Source organism: Labrus bergylta, chromosome 24 (assembly GCF_963930695.1).
Source record: "Labrus bergylta chromosome 24, fLabBer1.1, whole genome shotgun sequence".
NCBI classification, from domain to species: Eukaryota; Metazoa; Chordata; class Actinopteri; order Labriformes; family Labridae; genus Labrus; species Labrus bergylta.
Window position 1 is genome coordinate 2,435,121 of NC_089218.1, and position 25,100 is coordinate 2,460,220.

The 25,100-nt window shown below is 41.6% G+C and overlaps 1 protein-coding gene across 1 annotated transcript in view; it reads right to left on the bottom strand.

The window, feature by feature from the left end:
- creb3l1 (cAMP responsive element binding protein 3-like 1) overlaps nucleotides 1-24,177 on the bottom strand; it is a 28,438-nt gene extending 4,261 nt beyond the window's left edge. The window contains exons 1-9 of the mRNA XM_020654343.3: nucleotides 23,791-24,177; nucleotides 15,335-15,473; nucleotides 14,085-14,171; nucleotides 6,432-6,586; nucleotides 6,252-6,333; nucleotides 5,183-5,400; nucleotides 4,131-4,277; nucleotides 3,837-3,895; nucleotides 1,543-1,611 (exon numbers count right to left, since the gene is read on the bottom strand). Coding sequence (XP_020509999.1) covers nucleotides 1,543-1,611; nucleotides 3,837-3,895; nucleotides 4,131-4,277; nucleotides 5,183-5,400; nucleotides 6,252-6,333; nucleotides 6,432-6,586; nucleotides 14,085-14,171; nucleotides 15,335-15,473; nucleotides 23,791-23,901 — 1,067 coding nt within the window. The 5' untranslated portion in view covers nucleotides 23,902-24,177. The remainder of the gene's footprint in view (nucleotides 1-1,542; nucleotides 1,612-3,836; nucleotides 3,896-4,130; nucleotides 4,278-5,182; nucleotides 5,401-6,251; nucleotides 6,334-6,431; nucleotides 6,587-14,084; nucleotides 14,172-15,334; nucleotides 15,474-23,790) is intronic.
- Between the last annotated feature and the right edge of the window lie 923 nt (nucleotides 24,178-25,100).

The window sequence follows — 25,100 nt, forward strand, 5'->3', positions numbered from 1 at the left end:
TTATTTTTCTTTATCTGAATAAAGGTCCAGAAAGAGAACAAGTTCACTGTTTAAGGCTTTGACCTAAAAACAAGAATTTAGTGAATCACTTTGATCTGGAGAGCAGGGCTCTGATGGTTAAACTGACAGTGGGTGTAATGACTCAGCCTGACCACTAGGTGGAGACAGAGAACCAGCAGCAGAGAGCAACTAAACCAGACAGTTAACTGGTCAACAGTCAGTGAGTCTGTGATGTTTCATATGAAGCAGAATAAACCACACGATGCCAGCTGTAATAAACTTTTTTATGGGTTGATTCTGACCAGCGTCACTCACGCCGCACTTTGAAGTTCCACCGCAGTGATTTACAGCTCAAGTTGTTGCTGCTTTAAATAAACCGTACTCACAAAGGTCACGCTGGTTGACAGGGTGAATGTTTTGGTTTAAATATCCAGAACAGAAGTGGAAAAACTAAAATTAAATATTGAATTCAGACAAAAGGATTATTTTGAGTTTGTTTTTTGCACGTCTGCTGAAACTCAATCCTCGTTTTCGTTGATATTTTAATGCCAGATGGAGGTGGAGATAGCACCAACGGCATTAACCTCATTTTGTTTAAACTTTAAAATGGGCGTGTAGAGGAGGAAGCACGATGACCACTAATAACTGCATTTTGAGCATTTTAAATTTAGCTCACGACTTTGAAAACTTCACTCAGCCGGCACAAACTTTTGGATTTTCTGAGAGTGAGCGTGCTGACTCATGTTCCCCAGTTTGTGCCAACTCATTGTTCCCCTGTGTGGTGGTTTAACATATTCATCAGTGAGTGTGTGAGTGTGTGTGTGTGTGTGTGTGTGTGTGTTAAAGTGTGTGTGTTGTGGGAAGGGAGGGGGCTGCCTTCCATGATGAAAGCTGCTGTTAAATCGTAGCTTTAATGACAGACTGAGGCCGAAGCACACACACACACACACACACACACACACACACACACAGACAGACAGACTCAGAGACAGACCCCCCCCCCCCCCCCTCTGTCCCGACACACCCACCCACCCTCTGGAGATAATAGCACATTGGTTTCATATTGTTATAATAACAGAGCTGGATGAGTCTACACGTTTCTTTTGGAGCAGACAAATTTCTGTTTAGAGTCTCATAAATCTTTCTCCACTTATAAACTGCAGACAGACCTCAAATAGCCGCATGTTTAACCTGCAGGAGAGCCACTTTCTCCTTTTGAAGTGTTCACTTCTAAAAGTCAAATGTTTCACTTCTTGACGCCTGAAATCCTCCTGACCTGGTTGTTCACACATGCACCTCACAGCGGGGGACTATCTCTGACAGACAGGACGACAAAGAACCAGTCGTATTACAGGTCGCCTACTAATGGAGAATAATGTCTGATAAAAAGTTGAAAATAGCTCTTGGTCTTTTAGTGGAAAAAGAAAAGAAGAGGCGGAGGCGACTAATGAGGAGAAACCGCACTAATGGGTGAAAGCATGGATACTACAGCTGCATGCTGCAGGCTGTTCACACAATGTGTGTTTGTGTGCTTCCACTCACCTGTTGGCAGTCTCCAGGTTTTCCACTTTCCTCCACAGGTCGCTGTTTTCTGACGTGTAGTTTTCCACCCTGAGACACACAGACAAACGCAGAGCTTAGAGTTAGGGTGTCATGCATTCACTGATCTTTACGCCGATAAGAAATAACCTGCCAAAGGGTCTCCAGCAACCAATTTCCCCAAAAGACGGTTACACATAACTGCTATGTGGCCGCGCTCAGTTTGTCCCTTAAATGGTGGCGACACCGAAATAGGTTTGTCAAGATCTCGCTTTTTAAAACGTTGTCAGGACTTCAGTAAAAATCCAACAATATTGATATCTGTTTTGATATCATGGCAACAAAACTTGAGGCCCTTGGCCCCCAACATTAGGTAGCTTCTTGTTTTCAGTAACCAGAAATAGCAGGCAAACCCCTGCACTCTGCTGAACAACGTTTCATTTAGTTTTCTTCAATGTAGACTCTGCGGGAGTTTAAAAACACATTTTTGATAACTGACCCTTTGTAATGCCCCGCCCTCACCAGGAAGTAACCCTCTGTCAAACCCTGCCCTCCATAGTTACTGTTATTAGGTGAGACAAAAGCTCTTCCCATTTGAAACGAGGATTTGAAGGATTTGAATTTATATTTAATCGATTTGATTCTTTTCTAAACGTCTCCTCAGTGAAAGAATGAGGACGGGGATTAAGTAAGGCGTATGAGGAGAACTCTAAATCTCTAACAACTTTTTAAAATCATGTCTGATGCTAGTGACAAGGACCAATCAGAGAGCCAACAACGGGTCAATTGGCAAATATATAAGTAATAATATAAGTGCATATGGGTGCCTTTTATTTCTGTTGTGGTATCAAAACATGTATTCATAATGTTTGATTTTTACTTTAATGATATCAAAGTTTAAAATTCTTGTATCGTGACAACCCTCGATGAAGATGCACATACTTTTATAATGATTTAGAAGTCTTTAAAGTATAAAAAATGCATCTTTTGACTTGACAAATGTCCCTTTTGTGATCTTTACAGCAACATGTATCAGCGGGAGGAAAAAGGTTCTGCTCCTCCTCTCCTCTTTGTTCTCTCTCTCCATCCTCTCCTGCTAATCTCATTGATTTCTATCACTAACTGGACATCGTGTTAATCTTGCGCCCCGTCGCTCTGATCTCCTCCTGTGTTTGTTTGAAAGCAGATCATTCACACACATTCCTTTGAGGAGCTCGTCCTGTCGCCCTCTTCACAGATAATCCTGTCCTCGTGTGCAAAAGAGGAAACATCAACACAAAGAGGAGATGAAGAAAGAGCGGCTTTATGTGTCTTCACCTTCTGTTACGTCTGTGATCCCAAAGTGTGGATTAAAAAGATCCAAACTCTTGATGTAATGCTCCCATCCCTGGATGTAGTTACCACCTGTAGCTGCTCCACAAAGACAAGCCCACATTCTCCTCTCTCTTCTTCCCTGAATCTGCCGCATGTGTTCAGCAGGTTATTGGAGTCTCGCCATGTCAGCTGACGTTCACAATAACACAGAAACGATAAGGAGTTTCTGTCCACTTTAAATGATGATCCCATGACGACCTGTGAGATTTGTTTCTTCCCCTGCAGAGAGCTCTCATGTCTGTTACCACACTCAGCAGCTCCATGCGGCTTAAAGAAAACCGCGAAATAGAACAAAAAATGCCTCCTACGGGAACGTCACCTGCCAAGTTCCAGTCAGCCTTTCACATCTCTATCTTTTCTCTCTTTTGTTGTTCGCATTCTTCACTCTTGTGTTTAAAAAAAAAAAAAAATCACAATAATGTAAAACAAGGCCTCAGGGGAGACTTCGTTATCCAACATCGCTGCTCTCTTTAACCAGCTCTGCATGGGTCTGTAAACCTTTCTGTGTTCTAACCTCTCTCCATTTTTCAAAAGCATCTCCAATATTGATCCTAGTTTGAGCACGTTTCTGCTCGTGGAGCTTATTAGAAACATGCAGAGGCTTTTTAGGTCGGGTACAATCACTTCTATCTGAACCACTTCTCTTGACCGCTTCCATCGCTGCAACACCTGTTGACCTGATAACTGCTCTCATATCTGGCATTTTTGTTCATGACTGCAACAACTAAGTGCTCTGAATGATCTGGAAATCTGATTTGAGAGCTCGGCTGATATACGATAGCAGGGTTACTTTGAAACCTTTTGATGGACTGTAATGAGGAAAAAGAAAAAGGTTCAGACATCACTGAAAGATGCGAAGGTAAACTGACAGGAGTGGAAAAGGAAAAGGAAAAATGGGGACGGAGATCGCTTCCAAGCCTTACTTCTTCTCCAGACATTCCACGTACTCCTTCTTCTTCCTCCGACTCTCCTGAGCTGAGATCTGTGGAGGAGAGCAGAAAATGATAACAAAGGTAAAGAACCTGTTTGAACCAGGAAGTTTGCACAACGATCTCTATTTCCAAACTGTTCTTCGTCTAATGCATGCATATAGATCTGCTCAGATTCGATGCAAATGCAAATAGAGGTTAAGTATTTCAGCAGCATTAGGATTTCTCGTCTGCCTTTAATTCCACTCTGATGGTTAATCTCTCTCTGAGCACATCTGCATTGTTTACCTTGTTTTTAATCTTCCGTCGGACCCTCTTCAGTGCCTTCTCTTCACTCTTGGTGAGAGGGAGTTTGTTGGGGACCGGGTATCCCTCAGCGACCAGGGTCCTCTTCTCTTCTTCTGTCAGCATGAGGGGTCCTGAGCCCTGCAGCTTCTGCACCATCAGACAAACACTGCATCTTATTTACCACCATTTACAACTTTATTGCGTTTATAATTAGGTTTAAGATATCACAACTGATGAGCGCTGAGTGGAGATGCTTGATAGTAACTTTTAAAAACTAAGAGAGAGCAGAAAATCAGCGGCAGCATCCGTTTAAACTTCAGGATTATATCTCCTATCGCGGACTGTCTGAGCCCCACACTGAGACTCTCAGGCTTGTAAAAAGGTTTGTTGTTTCGCCATCCAAACGTGCACACCTTTACCTGTGCAGACAACTGTTTCTTACACCCTGCTGGTTTGGAAATATCTCAAACTGTTACATACAACCAGAGTGGAGTTATTTTTACAGATGGACTCTTAAGTTTCGTTTTCAGAGATGGATCCCGCTCCGCTGTGGAGCAAACAGGGAGGGTGAGTCGTGTCTGTGTAGGAGCATAGACTGCAGCGTGATAGAATGAACACTGCGGCCCGGTTCAACTGTCTCTCTTCTTCGGCAGATCGTATCTTAGATCGTCTAATCGCACACCGCTACTGCAGGACGCCGACTCATCAGCTTTTCTTTTGAGATATTCAGCTGTTTGCGGTTTTCTTTGCAGATTATTTTAATGCTTGTAAGATTTCCCATCCGAGTCACGTTTACTTGAAAAAGCCCTGGGTGAATAAACACAACATTGAGCTGTTCCACTAACTCGGCCGTGTCTAATCAAAGTTAACTCTGACCAGGTCTGAATCATGTTTTGAAAAGTGAAGGTTCATGGAGTTAAGTTGAACTTGTTGCTCTCCCTCAGGAAAAAAAAAAAAAGAACCTGTCATAAAAATTCCCTGAAAGAAAAAGCTTGTTTTTATTTGGATACTGTGTGTTGTTTCCAGAAAGATGTGTGTGTGTCTTTACTCACATGTGGAGCTGTGAGGAGAGGTGAAGAGGAGATGGCCGAGGAGGAAGAAGTGGTGGAGGAGGAGGAGGAGGAGGAGGAAGAGGCTCGACCTCCTGGCCTCTGTTGTGGCTGTGGGGAGGAAGGTGGCAGAGGGAGGTGAGGGGAGGAGGGAGGGAGGGAGCCGTCACTGTCGCCATGGTTACTGCTGGGAGGAGTGGGTGGGAGCTGGAGAGCGTCATCTGGAGGAGAGGAGGATGTGGAGTGAGAACATATCTATGGAGTCTGAAACATTCAGAATGCTTTTGTCGTATGTCGGGGGAGTAGGAAAGATGACTCGAGGATTTGGAGAGCACTTCTGGCGAAATTTTATTCAAGCTTCTGTTACGAGCTGTTGAATACGTTTTTTAAAAAATGGCAGCTTTTAGTGTTGCATTGGTTCATGTGTTCGATCAATCAGTGTATATATTTTCATTCGAGGTTCTTTATTGCTTCATTAAGCGTCGTTTGGGATGTGAAAGGTAAAAGAAATCCCTCAGCGAGCGTCCGATTCTGCGTGATGTGAGGGTTGTTAGAAAACAGCTACTGAGGTATTCATTTGAAAGTTTGAGGGAGAAAAAGGTTCACTAATAATATGTTTACAGACTTGAATTGGACTTTATTTAACTTGATGCTTAACTGTATTCTTCTTGATATTTTGATCATGCTTCATTGAACTCTTGCATGAAAACAAACTTCTTAAAGGGGCTACATGCTACATGCTACATGGAGAGCACTGAGTTCTTTGACCTTTGTGTGTTCAGTGTTGTCTGTGAGACAGAAGAACAAACTGTACGATGTTTTTAAACTGTGTCTACAGTAAGCAGGGAACATCTGTGCTGTATTAGGAACTCAGAGGAACAGTACACCGGGAATTCTGCAGGCCAGATCACAGCTCACCGACAGCGCTGTCCTGCTCTCACGGTCTGAATCTGTTCAGTCTTGAATCTGTTTATTCTCCAGTGATGTATTTGCAGTGTTAATATTTTATGTTCATGTGTTTCAATGTGCCAAAAAGAGGATGTTTCATTCATGAGATTGTGTTGGTGTGTACCGCTGGGCAGGCTGAGGTACTGTCCCATCTCTCTGGGCTCGTCTTTTATGGCTTTTGGCTTCACATCGTCTGGACTTCGCTCCTACGGAAACAAAACAAACAAAGAAGAACCTGACTTTACAACGGACCGGTCAGAATCGACACATTCAGCGATACGTTATTTTTCGACTTCATGCTAACCGTGTGTTTCCACGCTGATCCTCTGTGTGGAGGGGGGGGGCTTAATATGAGGGGCGGGCCTTCCTGAGGCTGAGGGTCTAATCTTTGAACCACTTCGGGCTCCTCCTGTTTCACCAAGATGGCTGAAAGGTCCTGGCTGAAGTTCCATTCAAATTCTACAAAAAGGGGAGACAAAAACAATCAACATTAACATTTGCAAAGATGCTTTTCGGGCCTGTGTCCACCTGGCAGAAAAGGTGCTGCACGTGTATCCTGTCTCTATGACAACAGTCTCAGTCACAATTTAAAAAAACAGAAGCTGGGACTCAGAAAAAAACACCCACAGGTGGACACAGATCCTTAGTGACTTGAAATCGTTGCATAAAAGCTTAGAAATCATGGCAAAACTATTTGAATTTGACAAAACAATCCCCAATAAAAGTCTCCTGGTTTTCTCATTTTCATCAAACTATCATGATTGAATCTGTGTTATAAACAAGGACTTCTTAAAAACACCACTTCCATCATCAGAAGGAAACTTAGACCATAGAAAATATAATAAAAAAGATCAGATGAGCATCAGCCTAGAACTGTTGCCTGGCACAAAAAAGGTGAATTAAGTCTCCTAACCAAACTGTGTTTCTCCTCAGGGAGGCTTTGATGTAGGTCCTCCGATGGGAAGTAACTGGTAGCTTATAAATCACACGTTCAAAGAGCTTCCCCAAACATTTGAACACTTCCTGACTAAGCTGGTTATTATGGACTGCTGGACGGCGGCGCTCTGGCAACTGTGGTGCATAATTTGTCTGAGTGCATCAACCCTGAAATAAAAGATGGGCTGAACCAGCAAATCATCCTGAGAAAAGAACCGACCTTTGGTATCAGAAGCTGAAGAAAATATGAATATTTCAGCGCGATTTTAAAGGACGTTCACTGAAACGCAATGAGGATATTACTCTCTACCAACATCTCAGAGATGATCTCATATTGTGTAGTCTACACTGAGTTAAAGGAAGTATATTTAGAAGAGAGCCTCTGCAGGAGGGTTAGTCACAGCCACTCCTGGTTTAGTTTGGGTCCAAGTGGGTAAGATGATGAAAAGCCTCCGCTCAGCATCTCTGCCCCCGCTAACAGCAGTCAGCCTCTTTGAATGACCTCTAATGAACTCATGTACGTCGGGGATTCATGCTCCTCATTCTGCTGACATCGTTACAATTCTTCTTGGACAATAAACACAAAAGAAAGAGCGCACACATGACTGTATTAAGTTGTTATTATTCACTCATTCACTGCTCATTTCACAGCACTCAGAATAAAACTTGAATCTCTACTTTAAGTGCTTTTTATCGGCAAAACTTTCCCCAATATTTGATGTGATTTTAAGCTGAGAGAAAGAAAACTGGTGATACGGAGTTTGATAAATGTGGACGGTTATACAGATTAGACAGAGTGTAACAACACATGCATTGTGCCCTGCAGCGTGGGAAACGAGGAAGGTTTTAAGCTTAACACATACTCGGAATAAATATGGAATATTTCAAGTAACATCCTGTGTCCTGCAAGACGCCCAAAATAATTAAAGTGCAATTTTAAATCGAGATAAATAACAAAAGTGTCACTGACGCAATGACAACACCCCACTGGCTGAGAGGAGAGCTAAATGAGGTTTTGCTCCAGGGGGATCTTCAACATGCAAAACTTCAAAAGTGAAACCCTGACTTAACTTTTTACAGGAGAAAAGTTACAGAACTGTGAGGAAAAGGAGTGTTATGCAGATTTTCTCCCACATTAAAATGAACATGAACACCAGGACACACACTTTGATGTTGGTCACTGAACACACACGCCAAGAGGCTCCCGTGGTGTATGGAAAGAGAGTGGTAGCAGTTTAACGAGACGAGTGCTGCCTGTGTGTGAGTGAGCGTCATTTAATCACCTCCTGGTTTCCTAGCAACATTGGGCTGGTTAAAAAACGCTCTGAAGTTTACGAGCTGTGTGGTAGACGCTCGTCTCTTAATCCTGTACATCACTACAAGAGAGACGGACACACCAAGACCAAATCCCTGCAGCCTGTTTCTGCCATCTGAGACAACAAAAGGTCAAGAGCTGCAAACACAAAAGTGTAATCTATGTTTCCAGTAACAGGAACAAAACCTCTTTTTATCTGCTTTGTTGATTCTCATCAAATATTAAAATCCAAATGTTACAGCCATCGAATGAAACCATGACAGGTTACCCACTAATGCTCAACTGTAAACGAGTAGAGGAAATCTTGAAGTCTTGTTGGTAGACACAAATGACTGTCCGTGGTGTTTGTTAGAGCTCAGTTCTCAGATTAGCGGTTCATATTTAAGTACACAGAGATTCCAGTTTGTGGCATGGATTGTTTCAGTGAGTATTAGAGTGCCGAAAAAGTTCCTTATTCCTCCGATTTCCATGCAAGAAAGATTGTTATTTTGGGGCTTTTTGTCTTTATTGGACTGGACAGAGGAGGGAGAAGGAAATCAGGGATGACATGCGGGAGAGGAGCCCACTTGAAGCCGGGCCACCCACTCGGAGGACTACAGCCTCCCTACATAACCCTGGGGTGCGCCCTGACCGCTAGGCCATCAGCGCCCCTTCCATGCAAATTTAATCAAACATTTGAAGCGTTGTCGTAGAGAAAAATGTCAATGTGTTTAGATTCGACTCACAATATTTCCCCTAGAGTTGTTTTAATTTGATGTCACGCTCGGGGTGAATATTAAATGATGTAATCTGACTCTGATGAATGTTACGGCTCTGTTCAAGGTTGCAAAACATGCAGAGCTGTAGCATACCTGTTGCATCATGTAGCTCTATTAAACTGCAATGTCAGCAATAGGAAGTGCGGTCTAATGCTTTGGTTAAAAAACGTCTAGGTGGAAACTGAGACTGATAACTTCTCAGTAGAAATCATTTAAAGCAACATGTTAACACAGATTATATTTTTTGGTTTAGGTACCAGATGACCGACTGGATTGGGTTTAAGAAAAGGAGCAGACTTTTACATTTAAGGCCTCTGAATATTTGGTGTGTGAATGTTTGTATCTCTGTATCTTTCATTGTTATCTTGTGAATTGAGCAGCTGTGATGCACATTGTCTGACAATAAGTTTAATCAACAAATCAGCATTCTTCACTTCTATCCTGATCCAGAAAAGTTCCCTGACTACATGTTAAAAATAAGTAGGAGAGCCGTTTGAGCTCAGTTTTGACGTGGATGCACTGTAACAACATCCTCTGTATAAGTCAGAAGCCTCTCCCCTAATGAGGGTCCTGCTGCTAACCTGAGCCTCGTTAAGCCCCCTGCCCCTCGTTAAGCCTGTATTGCCTGATTGGACGACCTCTACCACGGTTTCTTAATGAAGACCAGACGATGCTGTCTGTTACCTAATGCATAGAATGATTCTACTCTAACTTTTCATCGACTCTGGTAGTTTGTTCAGAGACAGAGTGACACAGATTTGATTAAAAACAACATGATTTAGATCTGTGTCTGCAGTTGTACTTGATTGTAGGTTGTTGTTTTCCACTGTTTCATCAAAAATGATTCCCTTGATGTGCAGACTCGCTTGATTTATGAACAGCCGACAAAAGCCAGGTCTTAACATAACTGCAGGGAAAATAATCCACCAAAGAAAGGGAAAGAGAAAGGTCAGAAAAAATAGCTACGGTGGATTTTGTGTATTGTATATTTGCCTTTTACGATTGAGGTCTTTTTCATTTCTCCACCTCCTACGTCAACGTTTCCCCCAAAATGTGAAAACCATTTAAAGATGAGGGGGAAAAGTTCATTTTCAAACTGTAAAATAGCCGATCATACGTGCTAAACTCGAGCGACATCAAGCAAAAAAAGTCTATCAGGACACAGTGGGGAATGAAAAAGGCGATATTGTCCTTATTAAAAGTCGGCGTATGCTTAAAAAAGTTGTTATTTTGAGGGAAAATAGTGGAATAAAAGGTTCAACAGGAGAACAACTGACAGCTTTTAGACAGATTGATTTATAATTTGTCATCCGTCTCAGATGAAAACCTGATCTTCATACTTTCTCTTTGTTTGCTGTCGTTTAAAGACAGCCTGTCTGTGAGGCTGGTACGCTCAGGTCCTATCATGTAGCGCGTGGCTAATGACCACAGAGCTCCTGGCAGTCGTAGCGGGGCGCTGACAGAGGAGAGGCGGGAGCCTGTGTTTGATCTCAGTGGGACAGGAGGAGCATTAAAACAATACATGGAGCCACACAGCAGGAGACGTATAGTAAAACACACAGCTTCTCTTTGACTGGATACAGAACGCAGACCACAGGCCGAGAGAGTGAGCGAGAAAAGGAAAAGCTGAGGGGAAAGTATAAAAGTCACGGTCCAGTTTCTATAAGACGGAAATGTGTGTGACTAAAGATGACCTCAAAAGTCAAACAAATATCAAGAAATGTCGCTGAAATGAAGCCATGCAGTAGAAACTTTACAGGCTTACCATCACTGGACAATTACCAAATGAGAAAAACAAAACACAGAATGAAACCCTCCAAGAGAGAAACAGCCTGAGGGTTACTGTGTGTTTTGTTTTTTTATAACTTGTTTGGATATTAACTTGTACCACCCAAGAACAATAAGAACCAGAACTTTCAGACATGCATCAAATATCCCTTAAAATGGTTTTCCAACATGTTAACATGCTTCCTTCCATGCTCCTTTTCAGCTGCTGGGACCCTCACCCACTCATTCATACAACATATCCAGAACTCTGCTGCTCGCCTTCTCACATACCCGCTGCAAAAGACGCATTCAGCTGTTTATTTCAAATGATCCTGAAGGATTTGAAGTGGTGCTTTTGATGCAGCTCAGGTCCCTGCAGAATATGATTAAGCTACTATCTCCAGTATTAAGTATGCGTTTGTGCTGTGTTGACTGTGTTTGAGTTAGTTCTCCATCGAAACTTTAGTTTTTGACTTGTTTTAATTACAAAAATCTTTTCACAGCTCTCAATGTTTTCTTTAAAAAGAACAAACTTTGATCACAGATTCCTAAACTCATGACAAACGTTGACGTCACAGGGTGGTTCGTGAACCTGAATCATCAAGACACAAAAATCTGCTCTTGCTTAATCAGGAAAGGCCGTCGAAAAGTGAAAAGAAACAAATACTTCCTAAGTTTTGAAAACCTAAAAACTGCTTTAATAGTCGGAAAACCCAGAGCACAAATGAACAAACTTGAAAGAGGACATCGATAAATGGAACAAAGACACTTTTCTGATCAGTAATCTGCTGTTCTTTGACTCGATAAAGAGTCGATGTTTGAGAAATTGTAAGAAAAGACAACGTTAAAAAGAAATAATTGACAGGAACGTTGAACCCTCTGGAGATCTTAAGATGAGGAAAACCTCTTCTTACAGCAGGAGACGAGTTAACTGTTTATCTCTTATTAAACAGGTTTGTAGATGAAGATCATAAGCTACATGTAACTGTGAACAAACACTGAAATATAACGGTCCATTTGTGCGGCGCATGCAGTAATGTAAAGACGTCAAATCAGTGGAAAGTTTTCAGACTTTATGGAGCACGTTCAGCTTATGAATTGCATTTTGGATTAAGTTCAATATCATATCAACTGGAATAGATTCAAATACTTATATATGATGGATGAGCTGTGCGCGTGTGTGTGTGTGTGCGGCTGTGTGTGTTTTCCATATGTGAGCTTTAGATGACGGCTGCATAACTACAGGCAGAAATCATATACAAACTAAAAGATAGAGAATTTAAAATACACAGGGTGCCCGTAGCGTAGTGGTTAGTGCTTGTGCTTTGATTGATTATGGATTATTCTACAACCTCTGCAGCCTGATTTACTGCTGTGGGCTGAAGGAATCTACTGGAGCAAAACTTTTTAAATGCATCGCAGAAGAAATATGCCGAAGTTTAAAATACCCAGAATTGCCCTTTAATATGTCTTCTTAGTTTTGCTCAGTCGTCTAAATGTTCACCCTAGCTGAAGTGTCATGTTCATTTTTGATTGACTGGAGTGATTCTCTCTCTCTCTCTCTCTCTCTCATTTATTCAGCCTGACTTTATCGCATTTCCTCTAAGGAGCATAGCACGATCTAAATAAATATTGTGGTTTCAAAACAATTCACAAGCCAGACAGTTGTTTTTATATGTGAGCCAGACTTTGCTTTTTTTTCCAGTGTGGTATTTTGGCATAACAGGTAATATGATATTCAAAGCAATAAAGTGGATTTAATTGGATTAAGGCTGAAGGAGACAGAGAGCGAGAGAGATAGAAAACAAGAGAGAAAGAAAAGAGAGAGGGAGAGATAACCTGACAGAGGAGAGAAAGAGAGTTTCCGCTGGCCTCGGCTAAAGCTGCAGACTCAAAACCATATGCTTGTCATAGCTTTGTGTGTGTGTGTGTGTGTGTGTGTGTGTGTGTGTGTGTGTGAGTCTGTGTGTGTTAGGTGGGCAGGGCTTAGCTGGAGGAAAAACTGCTCAGACTGGGAACCTGCTGCTCAGACAGCAGGATCCCCGGGACAAACGGAGATTGGACAGACAGACAGAGACAAATTGAGAGAGGCAGAGACACAGACAGAGAGGAAGACAGGAGGAGGTAATGAGGAAGAGAAAGACAAAGTGTTTTCATTTCACACTGCAGGAGGCACTTGCTCCTGCAGACTCCTCTTTGATACAACACAAAAAAGGCAACCTGAGGATGGCTCGCTTACAAACTGATTCATCCATCTCACTGGTGACTTAGCATTAGGCTGCAGGATATGATACAAATATGCAAATATTCTGATGAATGACCAAAATTCAATAGTGCATATTAGTTATAACTCACAGTTTTCTAGGTCTATGATTTTTCACTGTGTGCTTTGAGTTTCCATTATCCATTATCTTTACCGCTGGAGTTGATCCCAGCTGTCATTGAGTGAGAGGCGGGGTTACACCATGGACCTGTCAATCACAGGGCTGACATATAGAGACAGACAACCAGCCACACTCACATTCACACCTACAGGCAATTCAGAGTCTCCAGTTAACCTAACAAGCATGTCTTTGGCCTGTGGGAGGAAGCCGGAGAGAACCCACACATGCACAGGGAGAACATACAGACTACACACAGAGAGGCTCCTGTCAGACGGGGATTCAAACCAGGAACCTCCTTGCTGTGCTGCAACGTTAACCACCTGCACCACCGCGCAGCCTGCTGCTTTGAGGTTGCAAAAGACGATATTTGAACTTGTTTTGTGGCACAAAATCATCACAAAACGTCTCCATGGCAAACTGCATAAGCTCTTCAAAAGCCCTGGTTACTCTGAAAAAGAAAATGTGCAACAACATCTGTTTTTGAAGTAGATAAGAGACAGTCAGGGCAGAAATACAGAGCAACGAAATGCTTATTTTGGACTGAGAGAGCCAATCATCACACATAAAATGTGACAGACTGGATTACTTTGAACCAATCAGAGTTTATGGTAGTAGACAGACAAAAATGGGCTCCGACTGCAAGTCGAAAAACAGACAGAAAACTCAGCCAACCAGATATGGAAACAGACTAAACATCAGCAGCCTGTACATTTTTAAAGGAGGAATAAACTAAGACAGCAACATGAAGAGATGATCATAAAGCAAGTGGAAGCTTAACAATTACTTGGATGACCTACCGGATTCTTGGTCCATTTTGATTGACAGGGCTGGGCTCTGGGGGGCGGAGTCTTCGCTGAGGGAGTAGCTGTGCTCCGCTTGAATATCTGTGAGATTCAAACTTGTATTAGACCCGTCATAAACTTAACAGTGGTGTCTGCTGATGTCGATAAGCTGTGCGTCAGTTTTTCTGATACACTTGGTCTTAATTGCTCACATTTTGTATGTTTGTATAGAAACTTTAAACAGTCGATAAAGACTGAAAGCTCATCTGACTGCTGCAGCGGGAGACGTTTTGTACCTGTTGCCTGTCAACATTAGGGGGAAAATGACCACACAGACTGATCGAGCATTCAAAGAACAAACTGTTTCTGAACTGATTTGAAGCATGTCAAAATCGTTACAGAATTATGATCATATTCAAACTGGTAACATAAAAATGACTTATTGAGGCTTTTAATTTATGTTTTTTATCCAGCAAGTGAATCATGTTTTTAAGACGTCCTTAAACATTAAAGTGAAAGTGTTTTCGTCTTCTTCCACAGTTGAAGTCTCTGTAGGAATGACAACACTACACAGACTTAAATAATCTGCAGTGCAATAGTTCAGAGCAGGAATAGCAGGCCCAACTTCGTCCAGCTCTTGAACTTTATCTTGGAGGTGACTGCCTGCTGCAGGCTCAGCCGGTTGTATCCTGAACCACCACCTGCTGTGTGTGCGGTGGAGGTCTGTGTGCGTTTCCTTCTGGTTTAAACTCGAGAGTGTTTTTAAAGACTTTGGCAGCAGAGAACCAGCTCTAAAACGGAGGAATTTGACCTAACCGGGGGAGCCAGAGTTGATGTCAGCGGTTGAAAAGTTACAACTTGATACAGTTGGTCTTCATGTTTTGGCTTTTTTCGGTTCAATCCAAATAACGGGATTTGGGGTCTCTTTTCCACCCAGACGTTGGCTTGAAGGTAAAGCTGCAGTGCTGGAGTTTATCCAAGGAAACCAGAAGGTCATTTAAACGGGACGATTAGTTGCAGAGTGGAAATCTTTGGTATTTTTTAGAGGCCTAGAAGTATTTCAACGCAAATCATCTTTAATAAAGAGGTTTGGCTTTGGAAAGTGTTCCACAGGCCGACTTCATTTACCTGCTGTGGGCTTTAAACTCTGGAGGAATTACATTTGAAAGCCTGAGCCTTGTGATGTTTTTTGTAACTCCAAGTCTTACAGGGTGGTATTCATATTCTTTTGGTGCTACATACTCAATGATTTTAGAGAGAAGTACCTGGGCAGCTCTCCATGTCCTCGTCCATTTGTAGAAGTGAAGGTCTGTCTGCCAGCAGGGGGCGCTCTAATAGATGGTCGTCGAAGAAACTGCTGAATAATTCGCTGCTGAAGTCGTCCATCTGATCTCCAGAGAAAGGCTGCAGACACAGAGATGGTTAAATACATTTCAAGTCCATGCTCATTTGTTGTTATTGTTTTGCACGTTGTCTTTGCACTTTGTATTTTTAGATTATTACACTCTCTCTCCCTGCACTGTTTTACAAGACTTCTACACTGGATAATAATCTTCAGCAAATAATCAAAATGAAGAAGCTGAGACAATTTTGCATGAAGAATTATTAAAGTGAGTCATTTGATCAATTTGCTTTTTCACTTTGTTGGAAGGATTGTGAACACACTCAGCAGAAATCAGACTTGCATTCCCTTGAGCGAGCGTCAGATCAAAATTAATGACTCATCTCGACTCAAACATCTCAGTTTTATTTCTTTTGCCTTGTTTTAATTCTACGTGGAAGCCAAAATTGCAAATTCAAACAATGCATTTACTTCCAAACATCAAACCATGTCTCGGAGTCAGGAACCAGACAGACAGTGTTGAGGGTATGAAAAATGAGGCAGTGTGGGGGGAAAAAAAAAGAAAGAGAATCATCGTCAGTCTGGATGAATGAGTCACCGAAACCCAAAGAGAGGATGTTCAGGAAGCCTGGGACTGCATGGTGCTCTCATTCACTGGTTTACACACACATACAGGTACACACACACACACACACACACACAATATGAGTCAGACCACTCTTGAGTAAACTTGCACAAAGCGGTACAAATTCACACACACACACACAGACGGAGTGTTTTGGATGAATCAGCTGCAGCAGTCGACTCTGCTCTGAGGTTTCTTAGACAGACGCAGTGACAGAAATAACTTGATCTAATTAACAACAAAAATAAATTGATTTATATCTTTTCAATCCTGGAAATGTTCTTAAGCACTTTTTCCTATCACTGCCAGTGGTGTCAGAGCAGACTCAATCAGGCCCGGGGATCATAAAAACAGAGCTGATGGTAATTCTTCTCATTATCAACAGCAGGGGGAATAAAAGGCTGGCTCTGCAGTTTCTCTCGACTCTGTGGAGAATTTTGGCTTCTTTCAGCTCATTGTTTTGGTTTTCTGTCCCACAAAATGTTTTCATCAAGAAACAGGCAGCTGGAACACAACACTATAATGTTCTGTTCGGGATTTATTAGGTCAAAAGTGCACAAAAAGAAGATTTTAGTGGCTGGTTTAATAAGGACACAGGGAGCACTCTTTTCTGTAGATCACTTGAAGGTAGAGATGCACTGGATGGGAAAATCAGGGCCGACACAACGTTTGAAATAACAATTTAGCCGATTCCATGAATTATCTGAACCATGAGTTTTGTGATCCGCTGCACCCCTAGGAAAATAATGACAAAAGAATGCTTTAACTGTTGCAAATCTACAACCACACTTTATAATCTATAATAAAGTCAAAACTCCCAAGAATCAGGAATTCCACGGAGGATGTCGGCCAATATCTTTAACGAGCTTTGCTAATGGCTTTGACCCTCAGCAGTATTCAAATTATGGCTCGGCATATGAGTAGGCGTTTAAATTTCAAGGATGACAAATTGAATCCATACTGCATGCAAAGTAAGTATTTCAAGTGCAGGTGCAGAACATAAGTCAAAGAAAAACCATGTGACCAGGGATGCAGCGTAGATCTCAGAGAGTGTCTGTATTTATGAATGTGATGAGGAGCTCAAATGTGTCTTTTGGGGAAACTCTCTAATGAAACCATATGGAGTAAGCAAACACACACGCACAGACACACACACAGACAAGGGGGGTAGACACACAGATGGTGGGTAAAATAACACATGACACATGAGGAACTGCTGATGTTTGGAAACTTCTATGACCGGTGTTCAGTTAAAGAAATATTAACAGCTGGCTTGGCGAAAATCTGAGGATTAAAGAAAGACACTTGAAATGTTAATTTGTTATGGTAGGAAGATGCAGAGGGAAGTTAGATCCTCCTCAAAAACACAGACGGTCTGAGTTCATATCAGTTTGTATGTGAGCAGAATCAGGCTCTGCAAGGTAGAGACGCTGCTCAACCAGGTGTGCATACACTCTAATCCTGCAGGGTCTTGTTCCCTCACTCACAGGTGAACACTCACTAATTCATGAAGATACAGATGTATAATGCTGACAGAGGAGCCTTGTTCTCCTGCTGAGCTCAATGATGACACATATTCCCTTTAAATAACCCTGACACTGCCCCTTTAACTCCGCTCCATGAGGGAATATAGGTCACTTTTTAACCAGACTGCTCAAAAATAAACAGTAAAAGTTTCCCAGATGGAGAAATGTGGGTGAGAATGGTCTGATGCGGGGAGGGAGAGGAAGCAGTTTGACTAAAATTATCTCTAATAGCTGCATTAGAACAACAGGGTTAGCTTTTTATTTAGCTCCGTGACTGCAGTGCTGAACTTTTACTATAACAATCTAACTCTTTTAGTTTCAGGAGCTGCACTTTCAAGATGTCTGCTTCAATTTCCTCACCTGTTTCAGACACACACATAAGAAATCATTCAGTTGCATATTCTGAACATTTTTACATAGAAATCCTGCAGGCACTAAAACCTGGATCTGAATCACGGACTAAGTAGACAGCGCTCAACACCTCAAACTTTAAAATGCCTTTAAAAACTCAAGTGGGACACCTTCTCCACTCTCATATATGACAACATTTTAGTCACTGACAATATGATTTTGCAAAGACTGGATATCCTGGACTTGGATCATTTACAAAACTACGACTACACCCCTGCTGAAATGACTTCCCATCATGCTCCTGGTGGAAATGTACAAGAAGTAAAACAAACAATGATGCAGAAACAGAAGCATAAAAGCCACAGGTGCCTTTAAGTGTAAAGTGGTTTGTGTTACCTGCAGAGACTGAAACCTAAACGGGTTGTGTTTCCTCACTTTGTATTACTTAAAACTCAGAGTCCAAACAGCAAGTTAGCCTCCAACTATTGCATGACATTCAATCAGGAGTCGGTGACAGCAGCAGCAGCAGCCACCTCGAGTCAGCGATGGACAATCAAGTCATGTTTTCTTGGAGGTAAAATGACTCTTTCGGTCGATGGAGTCTGGTGGTATCAAAGAGTGTAAAGGCTGTTTCTGGTTTCAAAAAAAGCATCTTGGTCTATCTGTGCTTTCTGAAAGGTTGTCAGACACTCAGAATACAACAACAGGGCTCTTCAAAAATTGTAAAATGTCATAAAATAAATGACAGAAAAAGTAGAGGATAGCATGATGTTACCACATCAAAGTTTTGCTGTGGATTCACCAGCGTTTTATTTGTGCCACTCTTCGGCCGAGCTTTTTAAAAACAGCGATAAATATGTGAGTGGAAGACGTTATTGTTGTCATTAGGACAGGAAGCTCAAAGGTCTCAGAGACGTTTCCGTCCAGGAACATCTGCTGTCAGTGTGAGCAGGGAAACAGACGTCTGGACCTCTCATTACCTGACCCCTCTCTGCTGGGAAAAGAATCACATCAGGGAGGAAAAGCTGTGTTAAAAACCAGTTGACAGTTTTTACAGCTTATTTCAGAGGTGCTGTGTCATTAGGAAGGGGGGGTGTGGGGGCTGAGATGGAAACCACACAGAGAAAGAGCTGGGAAAGACAGACGCAGGGAGTCATTATAAACGTCTGTAATTAACAGAGTTCAGTCTCAACATCTCTCTCTATTCTCCGCTCAATTTGAAGCCTCACTGGTTCAGGTGAAACAACTAGAAGAAGACCAGATATAAGCCTTCAAATGAGATGTTTTTAGAGTCTGTGGTAGTGTTTTTTTAACCAGAGGGGTGAAGACATCTGCTGGTAAAATGAGCCACCTCCTGCAGCGCAATCAGACAGCAAAATGAATCACATGCTTACAAATGGAAAGAATATTTACTCTTAATAAACTGGACCGGGAGCCAGACCCAAAAAACTGGGAACCTTTGTGAACTCTTCAGAACATCATGTTCAGGCCAAAGGGAATCACACAGAAACAATGTTCATGTAAACTTTGCGTGTTTACATTTCAGTTAAAGTCCGATAAAGAAACTAAATCATGCAGAAAACCAAACCCAGTGAAATATTCAGCAGATTTATGCTGTGATTAAAAAAATCAGTTCATGTCACAAATGAGATTATAAAGAATGACATGGCAAAGGAAGCGTTTGAACTAACTCTCTTAAGAGACCTCTAACACCATAAAAATTCTCCATCAAGTTTTTTAAATCATAACAGATCTGTAATGTAATATTTAGGGTTTGTGAACTTATCATCACTTATTTTAGGACAAAACAAAACATCTAGAGAATTATCTGAAAGGGTAAATGGAAAATATTTGTAATTGTATGATTCAGACGACCCTATAATGTAAAAACACTGTTTACTTTGAATATTTCAATCCCAAAGAAGTGATATACTCTCACTCTACTGGCAGACTTTTTCCACTTTTTTAAATGAGACATTAAAAGTCCATAAAAGAGTCCATGGCTGGAAAAATGATGGAGATTTTTTTACAGTGTACAGTTCGCAGAAACTACAATTGTGAGAGCACTGAAAACATCATGTCATTATGCTACAATCCTGGCTGCCACAGATAAGACAAATGGCAATGTTCTCTACTGTATTTGGCTTTATGTGGTGGTGTGTGGCTGCAGCGGTTTGGCTGCGTTAGTCTTCACTCGAGCTGCATGCGAGAGGCAGTCGTACTCGTGTGTGTGTGTGTGTGTGTGTGTAAGTGAGACAGAAGTGAACTCAGATTTAGTTCTCAGTAGAACAGAAGAAGAGGATTTTTCCTTCACACACACACATCGCTGCATGCCTGCTCACATTCCTTCTGGAGATGCAGCGGCCAACCAGCGGCGAGCATGCAAATGAGAGGGGTGTGTGTGTTTGAAGCTGGAGTACAGGGTCTGAATGGAGAGTAGAACAGAGCAGAGTAGAAAAGAAATGAATTTTATAGAATATGAACAGAGAACATACAAGAAGCAGCAGAACTAAAGACAAAAGAACACACATGCTTTCTGCATTTGGTTTAACTACAAACAGACTTGAATCAAACTAAAGCACACACACACACACACACACACACACACACACACACAGCGACTAATTCAAAACTTTTACCAACTGCTATGTCCTTACGTGACCTTATTGTGCATGTGCAAAACAAAAACAAAGAGTCAGTGATGCACAATATGGATTTCTTTTAAGCTGATACCAATAAGAAAGCCTACATTTTTCCATATTTGAATTCCATTTTCAAAGTTGATTCAGACGTGAGTTTGAGAAAGATTCAAACGATGGACAGAAGAGATTCTTTTTGAGTCTCATGTCATGCTCCTTCTTTGCAAAAGCATTAGCAACAAGTGAGACAGTGTTATCCACTGCACAAAGTCGGGTTTAGGAAATGCTGAAGATACATTTTCAGATCATAGTTCAATGTTAAATGTTTACAGCAACCCATTCAAATTTAACAGGATTTGGGCAGAGCTAAGTTGGGGATTGCTAAACAGTGTGTAATTATGAAATGGAATAAAACCGACCAGTGTTACTTCAAGTAGCTGTTTCTCTATAAACTCTCTTAAAAAACACCCATAATTTACACTGTAATAACTGATAGTTCAGACAATAGATAGATCCAGGGCCATGCTCAAGCCGAGCATCCAATCAAAATTGGCAGCTGACACAATGAAACCACACAAAAGAGCATTGATATTATGATTTAAAACCCTCAAAGACCTGCAGCCAGGTATCTTTGTTTCTTATTTTTTTCCACCCTAGAGGTCGCTTCTTTTGTCAAAAAGTCTACTGGAAGAGCGAACCAAAATATGAGCAGGAACTGAGTGAATCCTTTCAGCACGGCTCCACAGAGAGCACGTCTTAGAGAAGCCAGCGCGCCCGATTTTTAACATGACATCATAAAAGACTGTAAGAAAGACTCTCCATTCTAGAAATTAAGTCTAAAGGCTTTTTCACAAAGTGTATATTGTGATGCACGAGAGAAACGCTCTCTTATTGGAGTGAGAGTCATTCACAGTGATGAGCAAACACGGACTCTGCAGCTCTTCTGGGGCTTTTTTTTTTTACTCTTTTAACTCCATGCATCACAATTTTACTGTGGTGGTGTCAGTCTCTCATTAAGAGTCATTTTTAGTCGTAGTCGTCACATAAATAGCTGTGAGTCATCATCAACACCTGCCCAGAGAATACAACTGCAAAGAGAAATCCAAATGTGGCCTTCGTGTGCCACCCTGCAACAACGCTAACCAGCCATCCTTTCCCATGTCCTCCGTGGTGCAGCCCAGCCTAGTGGCTTCACGGCAGAACGGACATCTGTATTTAGCACAGAAACGGGGGGGGTTAAACCACGAGCAGACTTCTGGACTGACTCACTGACCGGAATAAAGATCTGCTTTAAAAAAATAAAAACACAAACAGAAAAGAGAGGATGACACAGGGTGGAAACAGGGACAGAGAGTGATATGATATGAAGAGTCCTTCCTGCTAACTCCCAGCATGCAGCAGTGTTCAACATGTTTCCATGAATTAAGAGGGCAAAGCTCGGTCAGGCATGGCATGCACTTGAGGGAAAGGCAGTGTCGTTTTTTTTTTGCTGGAGATTACAAAAAACAAGCTGCAGGCATGTCGTAATAATGAGAACTCTCATTACATTAGAGGATGATAAAAATCTGACACAGGCATAATCTGACATATTTCCGTGTTGCACTGCTTTTGCTGCGTCCTGTTCTTCAGTAAAAGCTTCTTATTTCCCTCTCCTGATATTAAAGATGTCACAGCTGCTACCGGAGATGATTGATGCTGCCGTTGCCCCCGGTAACCTGTGAATTTAGGACGAGGATATGAAGAGACGTTTAGAATCAACAGGTGGTTTTAAATTTGGAGGTAAGGAGATTTCCTGTTTCCGTACCTGGCTTCTATTAGGTTTCATGAGCAGATTTGAATGATGTAAAACAGACTTTTTTTGTGTGCAGCAGTTAGATAAAAGCTCTCGGATACAAACGGTCAATGCGACTTGCTCCCTCTGGGTAGGGAGGGAGTCTTTGCTTCAAGTGAAGGGGTTTAAGTATCTCTGAGGCCTTGTTCACGAGTGTGGGGAAAATGGATTGTGATATCGACAGGCGGATTTGGACAGCGTCAGCAGTGATGCAGGTGCTGAAGAGGGAGCTGAGCCAAAAAGCAAAGCTGTCGATTTACCAGTCGATTAACGTTCCAACCCTCACCTAGGATCATGAGCTTTGGGTAGAGAGACCAAAAGAATCAGATTGCTGAAATGAGTTTCCTCTGGAGGGCGTCTAGAGAACGGGTGAGGAGCTCAGACATCCAGAAGAATCTCAGTGTAGAAAGAATCGCAAAAGCAGCCAGGTGAGTTGATTCAGGCATCTCATCAGGATGCCTCCTGGTCGCCTGCCTTTGGAGGTTTCTGGGCACGTCCAACTGGCAGGAGACCCCGGGGTAGACCCAGTACGCGCTGGAGGGGATTATATATCCCTTCTGGCCTGGAAACACCTTAGGGATGCCCAGGAGGAGCTATAAAACACAGCTGGGGAGAGGGACGTCTGGGGCAACTTGCTTAAAGCCTGCTGCAGCAGCAACTCAGCCCCGCATAAGTGGAAGACAATGGTCCTAAAAAAACCTGAATACATTCATGGAAAATGCTTTTTTTGCAATCGATGCAAAAGATTCATAAAGCAAACGAAGAAGCTAAACGATTAAGATCTTTTCCCTTCCTCACCCTGCAAGTTACGCCCCCTTTTACAACGATGCACCATGCACACCAAGTGGTTTCAGAGGCTTTGACTGCTAGATATGGGTTTTTAATCATAGAAAAACAGAAAATATTGACATTTGAGAAAGTTCAAGGAGACATTTGTTAGTTTTTGAGTTAATTAAGATGCATATCTGAGTGTAATTTAACTTTAATTAAGTCAATAAAGCAAACTGTAGACTGTGAGAACACCTCCAGTCACACACACTCTTCATTAAAAGTCAGGTGTGCCTCCGAGGACTCTAAACACCTGCCAGCTGAACACACACACACACACTCTCACACACACACTTAAAGTTAACCAGTAACTCGCCAGCTTGTGTCCCTGTTCCCAGTCTCACATATCGGTTTGCACACATTACAGTAAACACACACAGACGCAGGTAGAGGTGCGAGCCCCGGATGTCAGTCAGGATATAACAACAAACACCGCCCTCCTGAGGTCCGGCTCCGGGCGGAACAGGCAGCAGGGGTGCGTTTGATTTCATGTGACAAATTGACTGCAAAACTTCATGCATGACAAATAACAGCACGACATTTGATTTTCTGAGGGAATGTGAAGCTGAAGAAACTCACCACGTTAGTGAGGAAATCTCCATCGCTGAGTTCCTCCAGGTCCAACAGGTTGGTTCCTCCGGGCGGGTACAGTTTATCCGCGGTTAAACTGTCTAAAATAGACTCCATCATGGTTTGTCTGTGTGCTCAGTTGTTAATTTAACGAAAATCTTAAACTCAACTCATTAAAACGGAGCACTTTGATTTCTACCGGCTGTCGTGGACACCGTTATTTTTACGTCCTTCACGTAAACCGCTGCTGCTGCTGCTGCTGCTTCTTTTTTTACTGATAAACTTTTTAAAAAATGTCGAAAAATGTTTACATCCTTGTTGTTGGAGACGTTGTTATCCATCCAGCTGTGAGCGTCCTGTCTGCCTGCCCGCTGTTGAGCGTCTCTCTGCTCGCTAATGAATATTCAGTGAAGCCACGCCCCCCACGAAGCGTCAAATAACGACCACGCCCACACAAAAAAAAAACGGAAAATAAAATCAGGTAAAACATTTTTTAACAATATAAATCAGAATTCAATTTGAAAAAGAGTTTTCTAATGGATCAAATAGATAAATATTCCTTTATTTCTTTTGTTTTTTATAAATTGTGTAAAAGTTTTATAAATATTTTTTTAGATTTTTTCTAGTTTGACTACCTCATCTTTTAAAAAAAAAGATTTCAAAAAGTAATATTTTATAATACATGCTTGATTTCATGCAATATTTAAGAATAATTAAGATTTTTAAAAATGCAATTTGCAACTGACTTTTATGAGAAATAAAAATCAGGTAAAACATTTTTTAACGATTTAAATCAGAATTCAATTTGAAAAATAGTTTTCTAATGGATCAAATAGATAAATATTCCTTTATTTATTTTGTTTTTTTTATAAATTGTATACAAATTGTATAAATTTTTCTTTTCATTTTTTTTTTTCTAGTTTGACTGCGTCATCTTTTTAAAAAAGATTTAAAAAAATAATGTTTTATAATACATGCCGGATTTCATGCAATATTTAAGAATAATTAAGATTTTCAAAAATGCAATTTGCAACTGACTTTTATGAGAATCAGAAATACTTTTTTGGCTCATTAGAGTTAATCTTATACACAATAAAGCAGTAGGACATATCGAAAGTGTCCTCGCACAGGTGATGAAACACCTGTAGTTTTGCAGAAAGCCTTTAAGAGGCCATGTTGGGCTCATTAGTTGGACAGACCTTTTTCCATGTTTCAGCATGAGACTGAACTGAGCCCTCATCACTGTTTAAAGCTCCATTCGGGCTTTTCTTTCACTGACAAGTATAAATGTCAACCAAAAGGTCTCCCAGCAGGCACCC